We start from the raw sequence: 20,989 nt of genomic DNA on the forward strand, positions 1-20,989 counted from the left end.
GACCAATGGTATCCTTGAAAGAACCCCTTTGCCATTCATTGCTATGAGACAAAATGCTGCACTTCGAACTAATATTGAGGTGGAAACTAAATCTGCCCAGCACTAGGTGGTGTGATCACACATGTTCTCATTTGGGAACAAGAAAGCTATTCTTTCTTCTAAGCCTGAAACCCATATTTGATTTAGGAAAGTAAGTTACAGGGCATGATTTGAAAACTGAAATTAGCTCAATGACAGATAGGAAATTAAAGGAGCATGAAAGATTGAAACTCTTCTTTCTTCCCTGGCATTTCAAATTTGAAGAGCCCTTGCTAACTCTAAATAATGACAATATACTATATAGTGACAATGTAAGGATATTTCAAAGGTTACAACCAGTATTATTTAGAAGTTACTTATGTAATTAGGATAGCTTTTATCTCTACAATTCATTCCTCACAGAGCTCTAAAGCAAAGCAAACTCCTTAGTTACAAATTAGATGGAAATATGTTGGGCAAAGGCAGTATTTGAATTTTTATACCGCAGCCAGTATTTGACAGAATTATTCCCTTCACAAAGGACAGATAAGAAATTGTGCAAAAGGAATTTCTTCTAAAGTACACCACAGAATTTCTTATGCAGGTGGATATAAAAGAAACATGAGGTCTGATTCTGTGAGCATAAATCCTTGAAAATGATGGAAGTAGCACTAAATTTTGTTTCCATGAAATTATCTATACAATAAGCTTTGATAAAAGATGCATGCATAATAGTATGGCACCCACCAAGAAGTATTTCTTGCTTTTGGGGGTATATTCAGGATCCCATTCCTCCTCCTTCGGTCTCTTTTGAAAAGCAGTATTTGAATTACTGGGACCAGTATTTATTCCAGCAAACACGCCTCTGGCTCTTCCTCTGCCCCTAATTCGAAACTGATTGACCAAAGCATTTATGTATTTAATTAATTTACACAAAGCAAACTATAAATTTGTATTGCATTAACCAAAATGCTTTGTTATAACTCTTCAACTAACACCATACATATAATGAAGATGCTTAGGAATCCGTGTGTAGAATCCTGCAGCTACTTTAACGCAATTGTATTTACTGTCTAGCAGTTGGGTATTTTGTGGTTAGGGGGATAAATGATTTATCTAGGACACACACTTTCAAAAAGTAGTATCCGATAATGAAAAATATCTGCTTTCAACAATCCACAGAAATAAAATATTTGCAAATATCTAGTGTGCCTGAAACCACAACTTAAAAAAACAAGCTAGGATGGACACCACAGAGAAACTTACAGAAGAAGCCAGAGAAGCAGATCCTTCCCTGTCACCTGGCAGTCTGCTGCTTATCCCAAAATCCTCCTAGAGGGATCCTTGTGAACAACATGAACAATGGACTGCACTGAAAAGGGGAAAATCAGATGAAACTGCCTTCTCCCAGAAGTCATTTCTCTCAATTCCTCTTCCTCACTGCAGCCCCCTCCACTCTACAGTGAATTTTGTTCATAAGGTTCTCCCAGGAGGCAGGAAAAGCTTTTTTTTTGTGGGATCTACCTTTTCAGTTTGAAGAATGGAGAAATTAAACACATGTTCTAGAATTATGAATGCTCTCTGGGTTTATGTGTCTGCAATCAACTCCCGGCAGTTAGTCTGATAGTCTACAATATTCAAAAGGGAAAAAATAAGAAAGCAGGGGCAAATGTTTTAAATGTATCTGAAGTAAACTAGATACAACAAGAGAGACTTAAAGGAAAAAAATAACTGTACTCAGAAACTTTTAATTAACTAGCTTTTAGAAACAAACAGTCTTGAACCTATTTAATTACTGGACTGGCAAGAGAACATGCTTTTGACCAACTTGTTGCTTTCTTCTCACATTCAACTGCTTTATACATTATCTCACCTAGTCAGCCTCTTTTGTGGCCGGAACCAGCAAGTAGCTCCACAGTGCTTATAGAAAAATTATGTTATTCCCAACTCACTACCTACTATGTAGATCTTGGGCAAACAGACTTCTGCGGAGCTACTGGAAATAACAAACACTGTTGTATAGTGCACATCTTCCACTGTAATGCTGTGTAAATTACACTGTCTGCATATTAACATATCTGAATTGCCACAGACAGGCAGCTACTTTTCTGAAGTTATAATGCTGTGGGCCTTCCTTAGATTCTTTGGTATTCACCTCAGTACTAACTGCACACAGATTTTCAAGACTCCTGAACAAATGTTTGTTGAAAGAAAAAAGCAAAATGTCATGCCTATCCTTTCTGGTTTAAAGTCAGATTTTCTCCACAGTTACTGCTAAAAAGAGAGAGGAAAAAGCAAAGCAAAGCTGCAGAAAAGTACACAGAAGGTAAGCTATAAAAAGAAATATCAAGTAGTATAAAAATGAATGAAGGAATAAATGTAGCAAAGAACGTGTGGCTGCTTTGGTTTCATTAAACCTGCCATTTTTAAACTCAGAACTATGCAAAATATTGTGTGGCAACATATTCCTATCTAAATAGAGCTGGAACAGAAAGCATGTTATGATGGACACCCCATCCTTGACAACTTACATTTCCAAGTAGGAAAAACTTCTGAACATTTTCCTATAATATACTTTTCAAATAAAAAACAAGCAACATCTAGAAATTTTGTGGGTATAGTAAAAAAAAATTTAAGCAGAAAAAGTATGGCAGAAACTCACAAATGTGCCTCTAGGTCTTCCAACTCCTGTAAAACCAGAGTATTCTTTTTGTTCATGATGAGGTTTAAACTCTTCGTCTTTTTCTTTCTTGCATTCTTTTTCTTCTCGGGAACTGGATGAAGAGGAAGATGGGGAGGAAGTTGAGGAAGATCGAGAACGGTCTTGCTCTCTTTTTTGTTTACTGAAAAATAAGAAACCATACTGTTTGCTGTAGAGTCCTACACAATTTCAGAAGCTACTCTCCTCTTGTTTGATGCTAATGTGGAGTTTTACAGCATTACACTATCCATCTTCCATCTATAACTTTTTAAACAGTTTATGGCTCATTAACAACAACTGTTGATGAGCAGAAAGAGCTAGTTAGCTAACAAAACTATGTTTAGAAAAAAAATGCAGGGAAGAATCCTTATAGGTAATGTGTCTGAAGTGATGCTATTTCATTCATTTTTTCGTATCTTACCAAGAATAGCAAAAAAATTATTTTGCCCTTTCACATTATGGGCGCAAGGTACAGAACTAGTAAGCAACTGATAAGTGAATGATCATCAGTGTAGGAAAGCAAACAGAAAGTTCAAATAAATCCATGATTACACAAGTGGAAGAACAAGAAAAACAATGTATATGATCTTTGTATTCAACTCCCCATGGCGAAGACGTCTGGCATTGATTTGACCATATTTATATATTAATACCATACCCAAAAGGTGGATATAACTCTTACAACAATACACTGAATAGATTGTTTTTAAAGACTAACCTGTTTAAGTAGAGCCCATTCCCTGTCTTGAGGGAAAAAAATTCTCCCCCTCCCCATGTTAACCTTATCCATCAGTTTAAAAAAAAGTCTCATAGTCTGGGTGTTATGAGTTGAAAAAGTGCGGAATCAAGCATAACGAACCAAAGTTCTTACACAAACTGTTTACAGAAATGTACTGCATTGAAGTCCAACCTCCTGATGTAGCCTGGATAATAGGACAGATTAATTTGTCATTTTTTTTCAGTGTTAGCTTGCTATTCCAAAGTTTTTGTCCTCATCCACCATAAGCCGTGTAAAAGACAAATACATTTTTGCTGTAAAACAAATAATTTTAAGTGTTTAAATTTAGATGTTCCATTGTACAGTGAAAACTGAAAGCAATTAAGCTTACAATTACAAAAGTCTAATTAGAAGCTAAAAACCTAGTTACAGCAGTTAAACCCTTACCTGTCTTCTTTGTAAGATTTATAATCCTTGTAATCTTTTGACATTTTCTCCTGCGTTCTTGATCCACTGGATTCCCTGGAACCTTTAGAGTCTCCTCGTTCTTTACTTCGTTCTTTTCTGCGACGGTCGATGTCATGTCGAAGGTCAGCAGCATCACACTTTAATTTTTTATCTCCCTAAATCAGAAACATTTCAGGGAAATTATTTTAGCACCCAAACTCTTACATAATGCCGTAAGAAAAGACCTACCTCTTACTTAACTATGGGCAGCATCCTCACCCCACCATGGCAGGAGGCATGCCTACTCATGCAAGACCAGAGAGAGCTCCTGTGGCTTCCCTCCTCTAGCTGCAGCCGCCTGTGCTGCACCCCACCCTATCCTCAAAGGTCCCCCAACTCAAGTGGCTTTTTGGGGAAGTGCAGAGGCTGCAAAGGAGAGAGAGGGATGAAGGAAAAATTGGTTGCTGAGTAGAGCTCTGCTCACAGTCCTTTATCTTATTTATTAATTTAAAATATTTAGGTATATTTTTCATGCTTAAGGTAATTTGTATCCAACCCAGTACTGGCAACTGTGCTCTCCTTTTCCCCAACAGGTGTACTGAAAAAGAAAAGTTAATTTCCCAAGATAGAGCTAAAATATCAAAAGTTACTTCCAAAAAATTAATCAGATCCTTGTAAAGTCTACTGGAACAAAACTGATACAATTTTTTTGCTGAAACATCAAAATTGCTGAATTCAGCTACTCTATGGAAGAAATTGGTAATATAGTCTCTATTTGCCAAGAACAAGGAATACAGTATTTAATCACGACATGTCAAGTTATTAAACAGTATAATTAGACTGCACAACACTGATCCCTCAAAATTATTAAAAATGGAACAGGCTCAACATGATCTAGGATATAAAAACAAAATCAACAAACAAGAGAATAAAAACAAGAAGACAACCATGAGGTTGTACACTAAAGTAGCAACAATTTGAAACCTACTTTCTGAGTTTCTTCTTTAAAGGCTCTCTCTTCTCCCGCTAAACGGGTGTGCTTCCTCAGGGCACTTGGAGAGATGTCAATCCTCCTAAATGCAAGATTTTTAAAAGTAATCATTATGGCTGCCAATAGTCATCTCTGTCAAGTGGAAAACTGGAAACACAAAAGGGAAAGTGCCATTGTGCAATCCAAAAATCAAACCTGGTTATTAATTTTTAAATATCCATTTCACCCCAAACACAGAAATATTCAAATAAAACCAAAATATCAACAACTATACATTTCAATGAACTTTTAAAAACTGTAGTATAATATAAACCAGATGTCTTAAAACGTCTTCATTGGAGGCTTAAAATTTCCTCAGCTGCATTTCTCCAATCAAGTGAAAGCTGGACAAAACACTGCCGCCAGAAAAAAACGTTAATTCGCTTGTCATGTTTCCATTGATTCAAAAATAAAATCAGCAAGATGATTATCAACCATGTTTAAGAAGAATTGCTTGTCATTTAGCAAATCTGGGCCAGAATCTAAAGAATTAGTAGGTGAATTTCTCATTTGCTTTCTGTGAATGGCTGACCCTTATGCCATATCACACATTGCCATTATGGTACAAAAGGCTGTTACTGGAGAAGCAGAAAATCTCCTTGGGTTGACAAAAAGAGTTACCAAACAAGTTTTGATTCTGAGCATGAAGTTTAAAATAACCCACCCATATATACAATTAACATTTACACTGAATAAAATGATGGGTGCATAAATACGTCAAAGGTATTAGTACATATTTCACACAGCATTTTCTATTACTAAAGAATATTAATTCAGTATGTACTACACTGTAGACATTGAACTTTGCATCAGAACCTTTACCCCATTCTTCTTTCAAGTTTTTTTTTAATTTAAGAGAAAAATAAATGGTTGGTTTGCTAAGAAGGAGATCTCATTTGATATGTAGGTCGATATCTATTGGTTCAGCTAAGAAAGTAGCATACAGAGCAATAGGATACCACACCTGTGAATTTCGGGGCTCTTTTGCCGGGCGCTATGTTCTTCAGTAGCCTTCTGATAAGCAGTGAACCTCTCACTTAGGGTCACAGCGGCCGACTTGAAATATTGTTCTGTTGGTTGCAAAGGACAAATACTGTCTAGTTAATATAAATATATCTATACATCACACCCTATTAAAATGCAGAATAGGCAAAATAGTTCATAAAACACAGGAAAGATTTTTTATTTTCAACCTCTTTCTCAGTGAACTCCAACAAACAGCAACTACCACCTTTTACTATTTTCCTTTCATTTATGAGCAGCCAGCACAATTAAGGAAAGAACCACATCTGTGTAACAGGGAAAATGGCTAGTTACACGGAATATCTTAAAGGTTTGCTAGCAGGAAAATATTATAATGTGTCATTAGTATATGCAGAAGAAACATTACAATTATTTAAAGTTATGTACTGCATCAAGAACTACACAGTCTTGATGTGGTAAAGTAATAATGCCATCCTACATGCACTGATTTGAAACTAAGCCACCCTGAAGTCAGTAAGGCTTACTTCCAAGAAAAAATATATAGGATTAAACTGCATAAGCCATTAATTAAACAAATTCATACACAAAAATGTCTTCTTTTCAGAAGAACATATATAAAGGAAGACTCCAATAGCTATATTTAAACATCTGGCATCTTGGCAAACTTGACAGTATATTTAAACTTCTCCCTCCTATTTTAACCAGAGACCATTAAATTAGTACTAGAACCACTACATTTTGAAAGACCACTTCAACAGATGTGTTTAAATGTAGAATAGAAAAAAATGTATAAAATTATAAAGGATTATGAAATGTCACATATAAAGCAAGCTATCTGCTTAACAGTACATCTGTATCAACTTACCGCCCAACATCCAGCACATCTCTCATAACCAATCATTAAAACTTGATACGGCCACTACAAGGGTAGTGCCTCAATCATAATTCCATCAAACACAGGAATTTGAGCTAGCAACTCAGTTTTTTGTGCCATTTTTGCCAGGAAGATAGAAGGTTCAACTTTGCCTGTTTGTGCATCTGTTATCTTTCAACAGCTATTTTACTTTTGTAATATGGATTTTGCCATTTCAAAACACATTCCAGGACCTAGTTGCAATGAAAAAGAAAACATCACTGGGCATTTTCAGCTCTATGTAAGTAAAAGAGCTGTTCAGTCTAAGCTTCATTGCACCAATAATGTAAAATTACTAGTTTTACCGAAACTTGATCCACACATTCTTTTTGAAGTGTGCAGAAATAGTTACATAACTTCGGAAGCAAATCATGATTTACACACATCAATAACTTGGTCATCGACTATAAAACAGCTAGCGATCTGGTCATATGCTGTATTTTATATACTACATTAAAACATTCCATTTTAAATTATATTTTTGCCATCATAATGTTGAGGAATTTCATTGCTTTGTAAACTCCATTTATTCCATTCAACTCATAGTAAGAAATGCAAAAATTTGCTATTTTAGAACAGTATAAAACCAGACAGTTTCCCAAGTGTTCCAGGCAAAAATCTTCTTGGCCAAATATGTATACTGAAAGTAATTCCAAATCATCGGGGAAAAGGGTAAGTAAAAGATGGTGAGTGTTATCAGTTTGGCATAAATTGAAGTATTGGAAGTTCTGCTTAGTGCCACTGACAAAGACAAACAATACAAACCATATATCTGCTCTACAAACAAGACATCCTACCGAAACCCCTTCTTTCTCTATTAAAAATTGGCAGGTTCAGCATCAGCACATTAAGAGAAAATAAGGTATTATAAAAGAAATATTAAGAGAGCATTCTTTACAGAAACCTGTGTTCTATTTTGCATGATAGCTTGGGATCTTAGTCAGTTGACCTATAATAATACATTTAACCATTTTTAAACTTGTATATCCCCATTCCCAGAACGGTTCCCAAAATAATGGTTTATTCCAACTACAATGAAAATAGTAGCTCCCGAAGAAAGCAGTCATAAGGCAAACAAAGAAAAGGTTAACCATCCTAGTTATTACTTGCTCTGGCTGAGTGATTCTTCCTTCTAGGTGAGCAAGCTGCCAGACTTACAGCTCAAGCTATGCGTAACACAACATTAAATTAAGAGTTGGTAAAATGTTTTTAAATTTCTGCTAAATCAGATTAAGTTCCTATCACTTCAAAAAAAATTATGTCCAAGGTAAACATCAGAATGTTTTGGTATACATACTAAATGTACTGAAGAATGCCTGGTACATTTTGCATTCTCCATCCTGAGGGGACGGTTACAAATGCTCTCGTTACAGATATATCTATTCGTTCACATGCCTTGGATTACATACATACATTTTTTATTGTTTGGAAGTTCCCTATCAATTTTGATGCCCACTGAATACTATCAAACCCAAGCAATTTTATACATACATTTCAAAATGCAACAATGTATGGCTTTTCGTGCTTTTCTTTACAGCCCTGGTCAGATCACTCGCACGGCACTCTTCCTTGCACCTTTGCAAGCTAATCAGCATCCTGTCCTCCCAGACTGTTAGCGGCCACTTTGTGTAGTCCATCTGCACAGATGCTGTGTTGAGTCTGCGTCTACTCTCTAAGCTTCCTGTATGATGTAAGACTGATGCCGTGTCTTTCTGGGCACAGGGAGAGTTCTTGGAGTGCAGGCTAGGGGGAGTCTGTACCAGGGAAGAGGTCCTGTTTTAGGAATTCAAGGAGGACAGACTGGAACCTACAAGCCCCCATAGCCTCTCCCTTCTGCTCCTTTCTCTCCTTCAGCCAACTTACCATTTTCTGTCCCTCTGTCTTCAGCTTTCCCTGTTCCCCCGCCCCAATAACCTCTACCCTGGAAAACTATGGTCCAGTTCTGTCTTGCTGAGCCCTGGGCCAGGCTCACTTGCATAGTATGGGACACTTCTGGGGGGCACCTCACTATTCCTCTCTATTCCCTTCCCCAAACAATTTCCTCTTTCCCTCCCCTTGGCAGGCCCCATATCCTCTCCCCTTTCCCTGATTCATTCTTTCCTTCTCAGCGTTCACCAACCTAATTTTTATCTGCCTCCCATCTTCAGCTCTATTTATTATTTAACTTTATTTTTACCTCACCTTTCTTCATAGTGGGAACCAAAGCAGCTTATATTATTCTCCCCTCATCCTTTTTATCCACACAACAACCCCCGTGAGGTAGGTCAGGCTGAAAGTATGTGACTGGTCCCCTAGAGAAAATAACTGCTCTGGAGATTGGCCTCTATGGCATGATATCTGGCTAAGGCCTCTCCCCTCTCCAAATGATGTTCTCCTCAAGAGTCCACCACAAAATCTCCAGTAATTTCCCAACCTGGAGCCGGCAATCCTACCTTGGTCTAGCCCCATATGTCCTCCCTCAAAGGCTAAAATTGGCCTGGAAAGGGCCCTGCCCCCTCCTCCTGCCTTTTGTTCACCAAACCAAGCCTGGAATCTGTGGTTGCCTAGCAATGGCCACTGAGGAAATCTGTTGCTTAAAGCTACAGGTGCTCTATTTATCATTTTTGAATTTTTAAAACCCCCAATGTTGTTTTTTAGACTTCACTTTTTTTGCACACCTGGGTCCCTTTTCAGGTTTGTAGAGAGATCTCTCTTGCCTGTTCACAGCTCCAGTCACCAGATTTAAGTATCCTCAGATTTGGCCAACTTTGCTATTAGTATATAAATGATATATTCTCATGTTTATGGAGCACAGCTTTGCAAGGGGTACAAGGAAAAAATCCCAAGTCTAGAATTATGGACAGAACAACTAATCTTACCACCCACATAGCCCTTTCACACCTGTGCTATCAGCATAGAATTGAGCTGGCTGGCCTAAGTACAACAGCAAGGGACTGGACTGCCAGCTGTAACAGTGCAAGATGAAGACTGACATGCTTGCAAGTCTACTTAGAATCCCAACTTAGCAAAGCCATTTCTTAACATTAGGTAGGACTGGAGAATTAAGTTGAGACTACATGACTATCGAACAGGACAATGTGGAATTAGGAATTATGATTAAAATTTATACTGCATTTCTCCTTTGTATTATGCCATTTACTGTCATAAATCCAAATAATGCAGTAGGCAAAACAAAATCTCAGCAAATTATGGTTACAATCCAGATGCACATACATACTATTTATTTATTTAATTTATATCCCACCTTTCTTTCCAATGGGAAATCAAAGTGTCTTACATCCTTGGCCTCTTCTCCATTTTTCCCTCACAACAACCCTGTGAGGTAGGTAAAGCTGACAGTATGTGACTGTCCCAAGGTCAGTCAGCAAGCTTCCATGGCAACATGGGAATCTGACAGCTGATCTGCCAGATCTTAGTTTGACAGTAACCATCACACCACACTGGCAAAGGATTTGTTTACAACATTTATATTCTGTATAACTCTTATACCGAAACATAAAAACAGCAGAATAACAGTTTGTGAGAAGGGTTCAACTCAAATAATACTTTTGTATTTTTACTAACTCAAGAAAACTGCCTCTCCCAGTATGAACCTCTGTGCAAACTCTACTCTTTCCAGTGGACTTGGTTTCATATTCTACCCTAAAAGGAGAGGAGAAGGGTTCTGGCTCCGGCACGGGCCTTGTCTGTTTTTCCTCTGTCTCTCTGAAATAGCCACCTGGAAGAGGTGAGTCAGGTACCTGCTTTGCTTATTTTGAAGTTAAGAGGGCCTTCTGCTGATTGTAACAGGCCTCTGTTTGCAGTGCATTCGGTTGTTAGGTGATAATTTTAACACTTAAAACTTTATGTTGTTCCTACGTGTCATAAATAGCCTTGGAGCCAAGCATAAATCTTTTAAATAAATGCTGTTACATTAAAGCATGAGTATTACAATTTTTAACTCTTTTTTAAACACTTTTTCTGTTAATTTTTCTCTCCCGTTGCATGTATCTGTATCCTCACTTTACTCATCTATTTTTTTCTCTCTATACTCCTTGCACCATCACAGGTCTATCTATATTCCAAATTACTCATATTTTTCTTCATTTCTCCTTCCCCCTCTGCACATCTTCCTCAGTTATCCCTTCTTTCATTAGCCTCCGCATCCCATGATTTGCTCTTGTTTTCACCTCTGCTGTAGCTGTTAGCTGCCTTCCCTTTCCCTACCCAACTCATTGCTCTTATCCCATCCCTCAGCTCCCCCCACTCCAAGGCCGGGGGGGAGAAGAAGGCTGATACTGGCATCCCCCTCTCCTCCTATTTTGATGGGTCTAGAGATGGGGAAAAACCTCACAACAGAAAAATTAGAAAATTTGGGGAAACACTGAAAAGGACCTCTTGATATATTCCCTCCTTCAGAATAAGAAAAGTGCTTAAGGCAAAGGTTTTCATAGCCAGCACACCTGAAGGAACTGCCTACTTCCATATGAGCCTACCTGTCCACTCAGGTAATCTTTAGAGGCCCCGCTTCGGGTGCCCCCACCACCTGAAGCTAGACATACAGCAACCCAAGAAAGGGCCTTCTTGGAAGTGGCATCAACATTTTAGAATTCTCTCCCCAGGGTGAGTCATCTGTGTCCATTTATTGTTGGCTTCTGCCAGCATGTAAAGAATTTTTTGCTCTGTTCTGAATCCCTCCGGTCACTGTTATTGGCCCCTTTTCCCTGGTTGTTACGTGTGTTTATGTATTTGTTTAAATATTTTATATATACTTTATTTTAAAATGCTGTTTAATGTCTTGAATGTTTTAATGCTGAATTTTTTTAGTTGTTCACAACCTTGGGGACACTATTTGGGTTGAAAGGCAGCACAGAAATGTTTTTTTTTTTAAATTTAAAAATTAATATCCAAACTTGTTCAAATTAGCTGCTTTCTTTAGTTTACCACAGAATTGGTTTTCTGACTTCAACTTTTTAAAACCCTCAGATAGCAAAAATTAGATACATATGCTATGGCTGCATAGTGTGCAGTTTGCAACCCTATAGTATCCCCTTTTTGGACAAGAACCACTGCCCCTTGGCAATACATATGCAAAGTTGTAAGTAATGCCTTTTAGAAGAAGAACAGTTGGTTTTTATACCCTGCTTTTCTCTACCTTTAAGGAGTCTCAAAGTGGCTCACAATCTCCTTCCCTTCCTCTCCCCACAACAAACACCTTGTGAGGTAGGTGAGGCTGAGAGAGTTCTGAGACAACGGTGACTAGCCCAAGGTCACCCAGGAGACTTCATGTGGAGGAGTGGGGAAACCAACCTGGTTCACCAGATAAGAATCCGCCACTCATGCGGAGGAGTGGTGAATCAAACACAGTTCTCCAGATTAGAGTCCACCACTTCTAACCACTACACCATGCTGTTGTTCAATCAGTAAAAGAAGTGTAAGTTTGACTGGAAAGTATAGCATGTATTTCAATTTCCCCCCAATTTCCCATTTTCCTCCACAACCACCCCCCCGCCGGAAACTCCCTGTGGCTTCAAAATTACCAGAAGTTTTACATTTCTAGGTGGGTTCTCATAAAAATAGTAGAGAGGGAAAGGATTTAGAATTCCCCCAGTAGATCACAAATGGAAAGGGCTCAATAGCTTCATGTCACACAATCTGGCTTATCACAATACTGTAATACGTGAAGCACAAAAATCACATTTACAACACTGTCATGACTACATTAAAGGTATGCAATACTTATATTCACTTTTGGAATGCTGCATAATTTTATCATTCCTAGGCATAACAAAAAGCTATGTACATAGCTCAGCACAAAAATACTAAGGTTGGAATTCTGCACAGACTGCATTCAGTATCACGTAGTGCCATATATTGCTTGCTTTGTATGGTAAATTAAAGGCATACCTTTGACATGATGAACTAAGGACACAATGTGCTGAATAAATGACTCTGATGTGCTTTTGCTGGCTTGTGGTAGCTTAATGTGGTCAAAGATGGATCGGAACTCTTGCTCCTTCTTGACCGAATGGACAAGTGTACTAGCAAGCAGCCGGTCTTTAGTCAAGGACGCAGGTCTATGATGCATAACACACAAAAGGAAAACAAGAGGTTTATGACAGACCAACTTCATCATGGATAAAGGAAAATTATTACAAGCTACAATAATTACCTATTTGAATCATCAAGCGGCACTGGAGCCATTTTAAGTTTCACTTCAGGTCGATGAGAGTCACTGGCTATCATTTTGATCCTAAGTGGGCTCTCCTCCCTGAATGTAGATTTTTCTCTTGCATCCACATTCTTGTGCAGAGGAGGGCTATAATCAAAGAGTTCTTTGAGCTTCTCAGACTTTACCTGCTCAGGTGATTGGGTTTCTTTCTTCATCATTCTCTCAGATATTTTCTCTTCTTCCTTGTGCTTATCTTTTAGTGAACTAGGCCTCTCTACTACATAACTAGTCTCTTTAAGCTTATAACTTTTATCTTCTCTAAAACCTTCACTCTCTCTATTTGTCTTCAAAGAGATTTTAGATTTGTACTTGGATCCTTCCTCCTCAGTATTCCTGTGAGATGCAGCAAAGCCCTTGCCCTGATCTGCCAGAACAGACTTTCTGAACTGCCTGTAATCTTCTGTCTCCTCAGTGTCCTCCCCTTCAGAATCATTAAATTTTTGTTTTCCAGACTCTTTGTCCATATAGTATTCCAATGCTTCCTGATCTTCCCATTCTCTTTCTCCCTCTGTCCTTCCTTTTTCTGATCCTCTCTCTTTTTGGGTATCTTTCTCCCTAGTATTACCTCTATCAAGCAGGTATACTCTAGATTCTTCATCTGTGTACCTGTGAATACCAAAGGAGAGGATGACAGTGTTTAACTGCCTTCATTCCTGTTCAACATTTATCTTCTGGCACTCCACCACAACAAAATTCAACAAGTGCCTGTATTAATATGATTATTATAACATTTACATATTCACTGTTTATAAAAAAGAAATCTTCCTATCAAAAACAAGACTTTCTAGTGCTAAAATGGCAAACAGTAATTCTGGGGCCATTTAAACTGCTTCTTGCATAAAATCCTGCTCTTCCATGCCCAATTTTCACCAACAGGGAAGATAAACTACTTTCTTTTAAAACAATTTTTAAAATCAGATATTCAGCGCAATGCCCTTCAATCCAAAAGCAGCATTTGAATCTGTATCCCATTATATCCCATAAGGTCACAGCAGATAACACTGCCAATGTCTTCTACTTAATACAAAATGCCACAGATAGTGGTGGAAGTAAGAATTCATAGATTATGTAATTTGCCTAATTATTCCCCCCTTAAACTATAATTGGGCTGCAGCTATCCATCCAGAAATCAGTTTCCCTGGAGAAAATGAGGAGCATTCCAGCTCATTCAAGCTCTGCTTTCGTATTACATTTACATGCACTAGTGCTTAGGATTTCTATGCTATGAAATGAACTTAAGTACTTTTGTTTGTGTTGTATGTTTTCCATCAATATTTTCAGACATATCAGAGCAGAATTTCTGAAGGACTGATGGTTTTCTGAAGTGACGGTGATGTTGGTTGTTTGGTTGGCTTCCTAGAACTAGAGCTGCCAACCTCCATGTGAGGGCTAGAGATCAACTGGAATTACAACTGATCTCCAGATGAAAGCAATCAGTTCCCCAGGAGAAAACGGCTGCATTGGAGGTGGACTCCATGACATCATACCCTGCTGAGATCACTTCCCTCCCTCAAACCTCATCTCCCAGCTCTCCACCCCCAAATCTCCAGGAATTCCCAATCTGGAGCTGATAACCCTAAAAAGAAAGCAGAAAAAGGGGAAGAAGCTATGGGGGCTATCAGGAAAAGAAAAGATGAAATACTGGAGGAGGGGGAAACGAGATGCCTCTTGAAAATCCTTGCAGGTTCCTATTTGTATATTCTAGTAGCCAATTCAGCCATAGAACTAGTCTTCTTTGGAGACTTTGTTTACCCTGGACTTCTGAACTGGATTATTTAAAAATTAAATAAATTATTTTAAAATTAAAAAGTTTTTTTACTGTTACATTGCCCTTTTTAATACTGTCCCTACTGTCTATGTCAAGAGTGGTTTGCCTTTCAACCTCTTGTACTTCAGAAACATTGGTTCAGGCATGTGGCCTGCATAAAAATCTCGAAAGTTTCTCTTTCTCTGAGAAAGCAAGGTCACGTTTACTCTAGTTTCAGAAAACAAGATAAAAAAGGAAGGGAGTCCACCCAGGTGCTGGCAAAACCATTAAGGCTAAGCTGTTTTACCAAGCAGTTAAATTAAATTTGAAAAACCAAACTAAGATCCCTTAAAGAAAAACCCAAATTACCAAGTTTTTTAAATTTCAAAAAAGTTTTAAAATTTAAGTTTGAAGTGTGCATTTCATAATATTATTTCCTTTACTAAGACAAGTGTGCTTTCAAACAGTGCTACAGGTATTGTTAAGTACCTGATATACTTTTATTGAAGTCAATGATGAAGTCAACACTATGTGAACAGAATTTTCAAAAAACAAAAATAATAATGGTATGTTTTTATTCTTCAGTGGTTTCCTACAAAACCTGCAATAAAATGTTTCTTTCCTTTAGCTACTCACTGCAGGGACAAAGTCTATCCCGTTGAGCTCGAGAACAGGAATACTAATTCTGGCCCTGACCCAGCAAGTTCCATGACCCTAAATGCTGTTGCTTGAAGTTTTCTTGCATTTGTTACTAAATAATGTCTAAATATAAGCAGAATAAAGTTGGTGAAAATGCCAGTACTTTTAACTGCATAGTGCAAAGCCCAACAGAATGGGATTTTCCAGTTCAAATTACCTAAATAAGCAACTTCTATTTTTGTAGTTATGGGTCTTACCTTTTCAGGAATTTTCCACCCTTTGCACTTTCCTGTTCTCCAGCCTCTGGATAAAAGGAGCGCATGCGAATCTCCTCACGTGGAGCATTCTGTGATGCGACTGCTTTTGCAGGGCTTCTTCTTGCAGGAATGTGATGCAGTGGGCTGTTCTGGGAAGGGCTGTAGCGACTGGACCCATTTCCCAGGGAGCCAGACCCAGACCTCTCAGGACTATGCTGAATGGAATGTGAGTGTTGAGGTGTGTCTTTTGCCGAGTGAACCGTGCTGAGTAAGGGAGCATCAGAGCATGAAGAACTCTGACTAGGTGGGGAAGCAACAGAATGACTATGGGGAGACCGTGGACTGTTATCATATGCTGAAAGTCCAGGCCAAATATCACCTGAAGCTGCTGCTGATTTACTGAAGTTTTCTATAGGCTCAGATGGATCATGTTCGAATGCACCTTTCTCTTCCTCCTGTGATTTATTTTTTAATGGGCTGCCTTGCAAAGCAGCTCCCTCAGTTTTCTTTGCTTGCTTTTCTGATGACCCACGTCTTTTGGAGGAGACAGGTGACTTGCTGTATGGAGAAGACGAGCGAGACGAAGAGGACCTTGGAGATCTGGAAGATCTGTACGATCGGCGCGATCTGCTGCGAGACCTCTGGGAAGAGACTGATCGTCGCTTTGGACTTCTAGAACGTGAACGGCCCCGTCTAGGACTTCGAGAGTGCCTTCTATTCCACACAGGTCTGTAACCTCCACGATGATATCTACCTCCACCTCCTGGATAATATCCTCTACCTCTTCCTCTGTAGCCATAAGGGCGTCTCATTCCTCTATTATTTCTGTAATCTCTGCGGTAATCTCTATTATAAACACGATCTCTACTGCGAGATCGGGAATATGTCCTAGATCGAGACCTAGAACTAAGATTTAAGGAAATTTTAGTACATGAAGAGTTCAAGATCCTTTAAAAACAACTTTCTAAAATCCTGAGCAATGGATAGTGTTCTACTCACCCAGGAAAGCTATTCTACTCCCCTTTTCAGCAGTCATTCCCCCCCCCCCCATACTGGAGGTGTTTTTTCCTAATTTTCCAATGGAAGTATTGGAAAGGAAATTTGTAGGAGAATTTTAAAAAATCAATGAAAATTTTTCTGTTTTTGATTGCGTGAAATGCACACAAGGTTTTACTCACTCAAAATGTATAGTATGAACATTTTTAAATTAAATCAACCCATCTACAGCATTGGAAAATGATAATTCCTGTGTATATTTACAGAAATACAAAATAACTTTAAGGAAATGTTTACTGTTTAACTGACTAATTTTGTGCACAAAACTAGTCAGTTTTGTGTATGACAGTATATTATTGAAGAATTTACTATTTCCAGTATTTATGCCTTGAGTCCTATGTCTCCATTCAGCACGAGCTTCTCTTTGGTTATTACAGAGGCTGTCCTTTGCTGCAGCTCACGCTTCTCCTGCCTCTAGGGGCTTCCGCCTGTGCAAGACCAAAATTTCTTAAGGAGCTGCAAAGGGGCCTGCCACAAGAGGAAGATGCGGTGCAGTGGAGAACTGCCTCTACAACCGCTCAAGAGAAGGTATCCGGTTTAAGCCAAAGTTTAACTTACTAGCTAAATAAGCTAATTCTATTCTCACTGAATGAGTGTTTAAATAATACACTTCCTTCTGTCTACCATAAAATTGTGTTTTCTATTGTCAACTTAAGTTTAATTATTTTCCTGCTTTAACAACAGAAGTAATGCATAACTTCAATTTCCCCACAAGTTTCCATTTTTTCCCGGGGGGGGGGGAAGGGGGAGAGTCCTATGGTATCAAATTTTCCAGAAATTTTCTGTTTTTCACAGCTATTATTCCTTTGAACCTCTGAAATGTTCTCTATAAACATTCTACCATTGCCCTAGTTCTTAACAGTAGAAAGGTATTTCTCCCCAACTCAGACACAGTACATTCCAATAGATAGCAGGCAACAGGTCCTAAAATAAGCCATTTTTTAATCTCTCTCCCTCCCCACAACTATTTTATACAACTGTCAAATACAAGTATTAACTCCCAAGAGAGAAATAAGTCTTCTAAAGTGATCAAACAGAATATTGTCAAAACAATGAAATTATTAAATCAGCCATTGTAGCATATACTGAGAAGTTTTACAGACAACATAACTTGCTTCAAAGTATAATGAATCAAAGCAAAAAATTATAACGTTAAACACTAAAACTATTTTAAAAAGTTACCACACAAGAAATTTACCTGTATCTCTTTTTTCTAGAATGTGATCTTGACCTTGACCTTGAACTGGACTGAGATCTGGACTTTGATCTTGAAGAATGTGATCTGGTATTAGAGCGACCCATTTTCCTCTACTGGTTTACCTACCCAATAAAAAAAAAAATAGGTCAAGTGTATGATAACTTAATAAAATTAAAATGTTCAAATAATTTGTGCAATAAAATATCTTAACTCCAACAATTATACTCTAATCTCTTTTTTACCCTGACATGGGAGGCAAGTTTTTTTTTAAATGAGAATATCTTGAAAGCATTCTATTTTCTACTTTATGGCAAATTCAGTATTGTGCTGTATGAACAGTAAGTAGCAACATCACGAATAATTCTTGTCCACCACCATTATACACATGAATGTACCTTCAAGTACTTTTCCTCCAAACCACTGCTCCATTCCCTGATGGAGAGATCTTAATTCACCACTGCCCACAATGAATCAACATTTTCCTGCTACTTTAATCTCTCAAGTATCGTGTTCTGCCTTTTGTCCTCGACACAGAAAGCAACACAAACTCCACATTCCTTTCATACTATTTATGATTCACCAATGTTCAAGCATTAGTGTAAGTCAGAGCTCAGGCTAGAAACTACTTCTCTTCAAAGTAATTTTCTCAAAGATAGTACTGCAGTTTAACCAGAAAACTAATGCATATGTAAGACAGTTAACCCAGCAGGCATCACACTAGTATTCTTACTACACTATTACTGTATTAAAAAAAGAAAGGTTTGTAAATAAATAGACAAAACTGCTAGATCAGAATCTTTCCTACTCTTAACTTCTTAAAAACTTAGAAATTCTTTAATCTTCTTGTTGTTTAACTCTTAATGTTATGTTAGTAGTGAAGGACAACAACCTGTCCCCAGCCAGCCACTCACACAGCTCCTATACCCTTTCTTCAATCAAGGTTTTAAGACTGAGTTTGCTTAGATCACAAGTGACATTAAGTTGAAATTTAAGCTGTCTGCAAGGTGTTTAAAGTTTTAAAGTTTAGAGATGAAAATATCAGATCCTGTGTGTTACATAAATTAACCTGTCATTCTTGAACAGCTACTTTGATATGAACTCCGAGTAATGGATCTTCGCCACCTTCCCCCAAGTAGCCTCCTGTGACCCCTGAAAAAGCAGCACCAGGAGTCAGGGGACCCCATGTACAAAAGGCCACATGGAATAAGAGACTACAGTGAGGAGGGAAAACTGGACAACCTCACCTCCCTTTTCTGTTGGTGTTAGAAGGAGGTGGAAGACAATTTTGCCCGATTGTTTGTTTTCCTAACAACCCTGTCTAAGATAGCCTTTTGTGCATAAGGAGGATACTCCATCATCACCTTGCCAGGGGCCACTGGGAGAGAGAGAAGGCAGGAAAGATCTGCCTTCCACACACGGTTCTGAGGATTTATCTCATACTGTGTTACATTTAAAAAGGTAAAGGTCCCCTGTGCAAGCACCGGGTCATTCCTGACCCATGGGGTGACGTCACATCCCGACGTTTCCAAGACAGACTTTGTTTGTGGGGTGGTTTGCCAGTGCCTTCCCCAGTCATCTTCCCTTTACCCCCAGCAAGCTGGGTACTCATTTCACCGACCTCGGAAGGATGGAAGGCTGAGTCAACCTTGAGCCGGCTACCTGAAACCAACTTCCGTTGGGATCGAACTCAGGTCGTGAGCAGAGCTTTTGACTGTGTTACATTTACATCTGCCATAATTTTTCTCCACTCGCATGCCGATACGCTTCATCTCCAGATCCTCTTCCCTCACTATGTGCATTCAGACAGGAAGCACAACGGGCCATTATGTGGAATGTGGAGCCTGTGTTTGCGTAACACATCTTTATCCAGCCCTTCTTGTGTAGCTGATTCTTGAGTTTTACAGTTCATAACTTGACTGAGGAGAGGCAGAAGGCTGGATCAGGATATGAGAGACATGCACAAACATCCAGTTTCCCAAACTGCCTGGATATGCTGACTGTGTATAAGGACTGAGCAAGAGGAGATAAACAGGGCTTTCCTGAGAGTGGTACCTTCGTGCTGGAAAGGATTCATACCCTGGCAAGATTTTTTCCATGAGCCTCAATCCACTTTCTCCACTGGCACATTTGTAAATTTCTAATCCCAAACTAATTAAGCTTCAAGTCCAGATAAAATAGTTAAAGAAGTGAGTGTACATATATTTCCAGAAAACACTCAATTCACCTATAAAACAACCACATTTAAAGTGTTGGCATCTCTTATGTCAATCTGCTTCCCCCCCTTTTTTTGGTACTAGAAACATACATTATTTTAGGGGTCCCCAATCTTTTTGAGCCTGTGGGCACCTTTGGAATTCTGGCACAGCATGATGGGCACAGCCACAAAATGGCTACTGCAACACGGTGGAGCCAGCCACAAAGTGGCTGCTGCAGTTTACCCTCAGTTGCACAGTGAAGTTCCTTGTGCGGTGGTGTTTTTTTTAATCAGCACAGCCAATCAAATCTCCAATGGCCTACCAGAAGCCTTGCAGGGCAAAAACCCCACTTACGTTTTAAAAACACTTGGCGTGCACCAGGAAAGGTGTTTGCACCACAGTGGGCACCACATTGGAGACCCCTGCATTATTTCATTGGTCTTAACCCCCCCCCCCCCACCTGCCTTTCATTACATGCTAAATTTTGTAAGTTAGCCCTCTAGAGAAAACACTGTGGAATAAAACCCCTTAAACTTTAAAAATTTAACAGCCTCAAAACAGCAGAACATTTATCTTACCTGGTGATCCTGTATGTCAGTAAGGAACTTACAGTTCTTAGTATGCAGTCAAATATCAATTCCTGTTTTTAAAAAAAGGAAAGTTATTTTAACTCCAGTCCTTCCTCTCACATTGTTTCAAGCTTAAAAAAAACCTAAGAAAACAGAGACTGTCATTTCAATATTCGTAAATTTATAACTCATCTTCACTCTGTGCAGCACTATACAACAGGATAGCGATTGGTTGCCTATTCACAAACACCTATGAAGAGACATTCAATGTATCAGCAATGTGTACGTTAATACGAGCACAGAACC

General features: G+C 38.7%; 1 protein-coding gene across 3 annotated transcripts; it reads right to left on the reverse strand.

Moving 5' to 3' along the window:
* Window positions 1-892: 892 nt before the first annotated feature.
* Window positions 893-20,742, reverse strand: BCLAF1 (BCL2 associated transcription factor 1). 3 transcript variants are annotated; one of them, XM_056852653.1, is made up of 11 exons: window positions 20,693-20,731; window positions 17,920-18,041; window positions 15,666-16,571; window positions 12,963-13,628; window positions 12,698-12,867; window positions 5,879-5,984; window positions 4,873-4,957; window positions 3,885-4,060; window positions 3,591-3,751; window positions 2,681-2,792; window positions 893-912 (listed from the first exon to the last, which is right to left on the reverse strand). In XM_056852653.1, the coding sequence occupies exons 2-9, from the start codon at window positions 18,021-18,023 to the stop codon at window positions 3,712-3,714; spliced, it is 2,253 nt and encodes a 750-aa protein (XP_056708631.1). In that variant the 5' UTR covers window positions 18,024-18,041; window positions 20,693-20,731; the 3' UTR covers window positions 893-912; window positions 2,681-2,792; window positions 3,591-3,711. The 3 variants fall into 3 exon arrangements, with proteins under 3 accessions (XP_056708631.1, XP_056708630.1, XP_056708632.1); XM_056852652.1 differs by lacking the exon at window positions 893-912 and having other exon boundaries at window positions 2,746-2,861; XM_056852654.1 differs by lacking the exons at window positions 893-912; window positions 2,681-2,792; window positions 3,591-3,751; ... (1 more) ...; window positions 4,873-4,957; window positions 5,879-5,984 and adding an exon at window positions 6,631-7,005 and having other exon boundaries at window positions 20,693-20,742.
* Window positions 20,743-20,989: the final 247 nt, after the last annotated feature.

This window comes from Euleptes europaea, chromosome 7 (genome assembly GCF_029931775.1).
Source record: "Euleptes europaea isolate rEulEur1 chromosome 7, rEulEur1.hap1, whole genome shotgun sequence".
In the NCBI taxonomy this organism is placed as follows: domain Eukaryota; kingdom Metazoa; phylum Chordata; class Lepidosauria; order Squamata; family Sphaerodactylidae; genus Euleptes; species Euleptes europaea.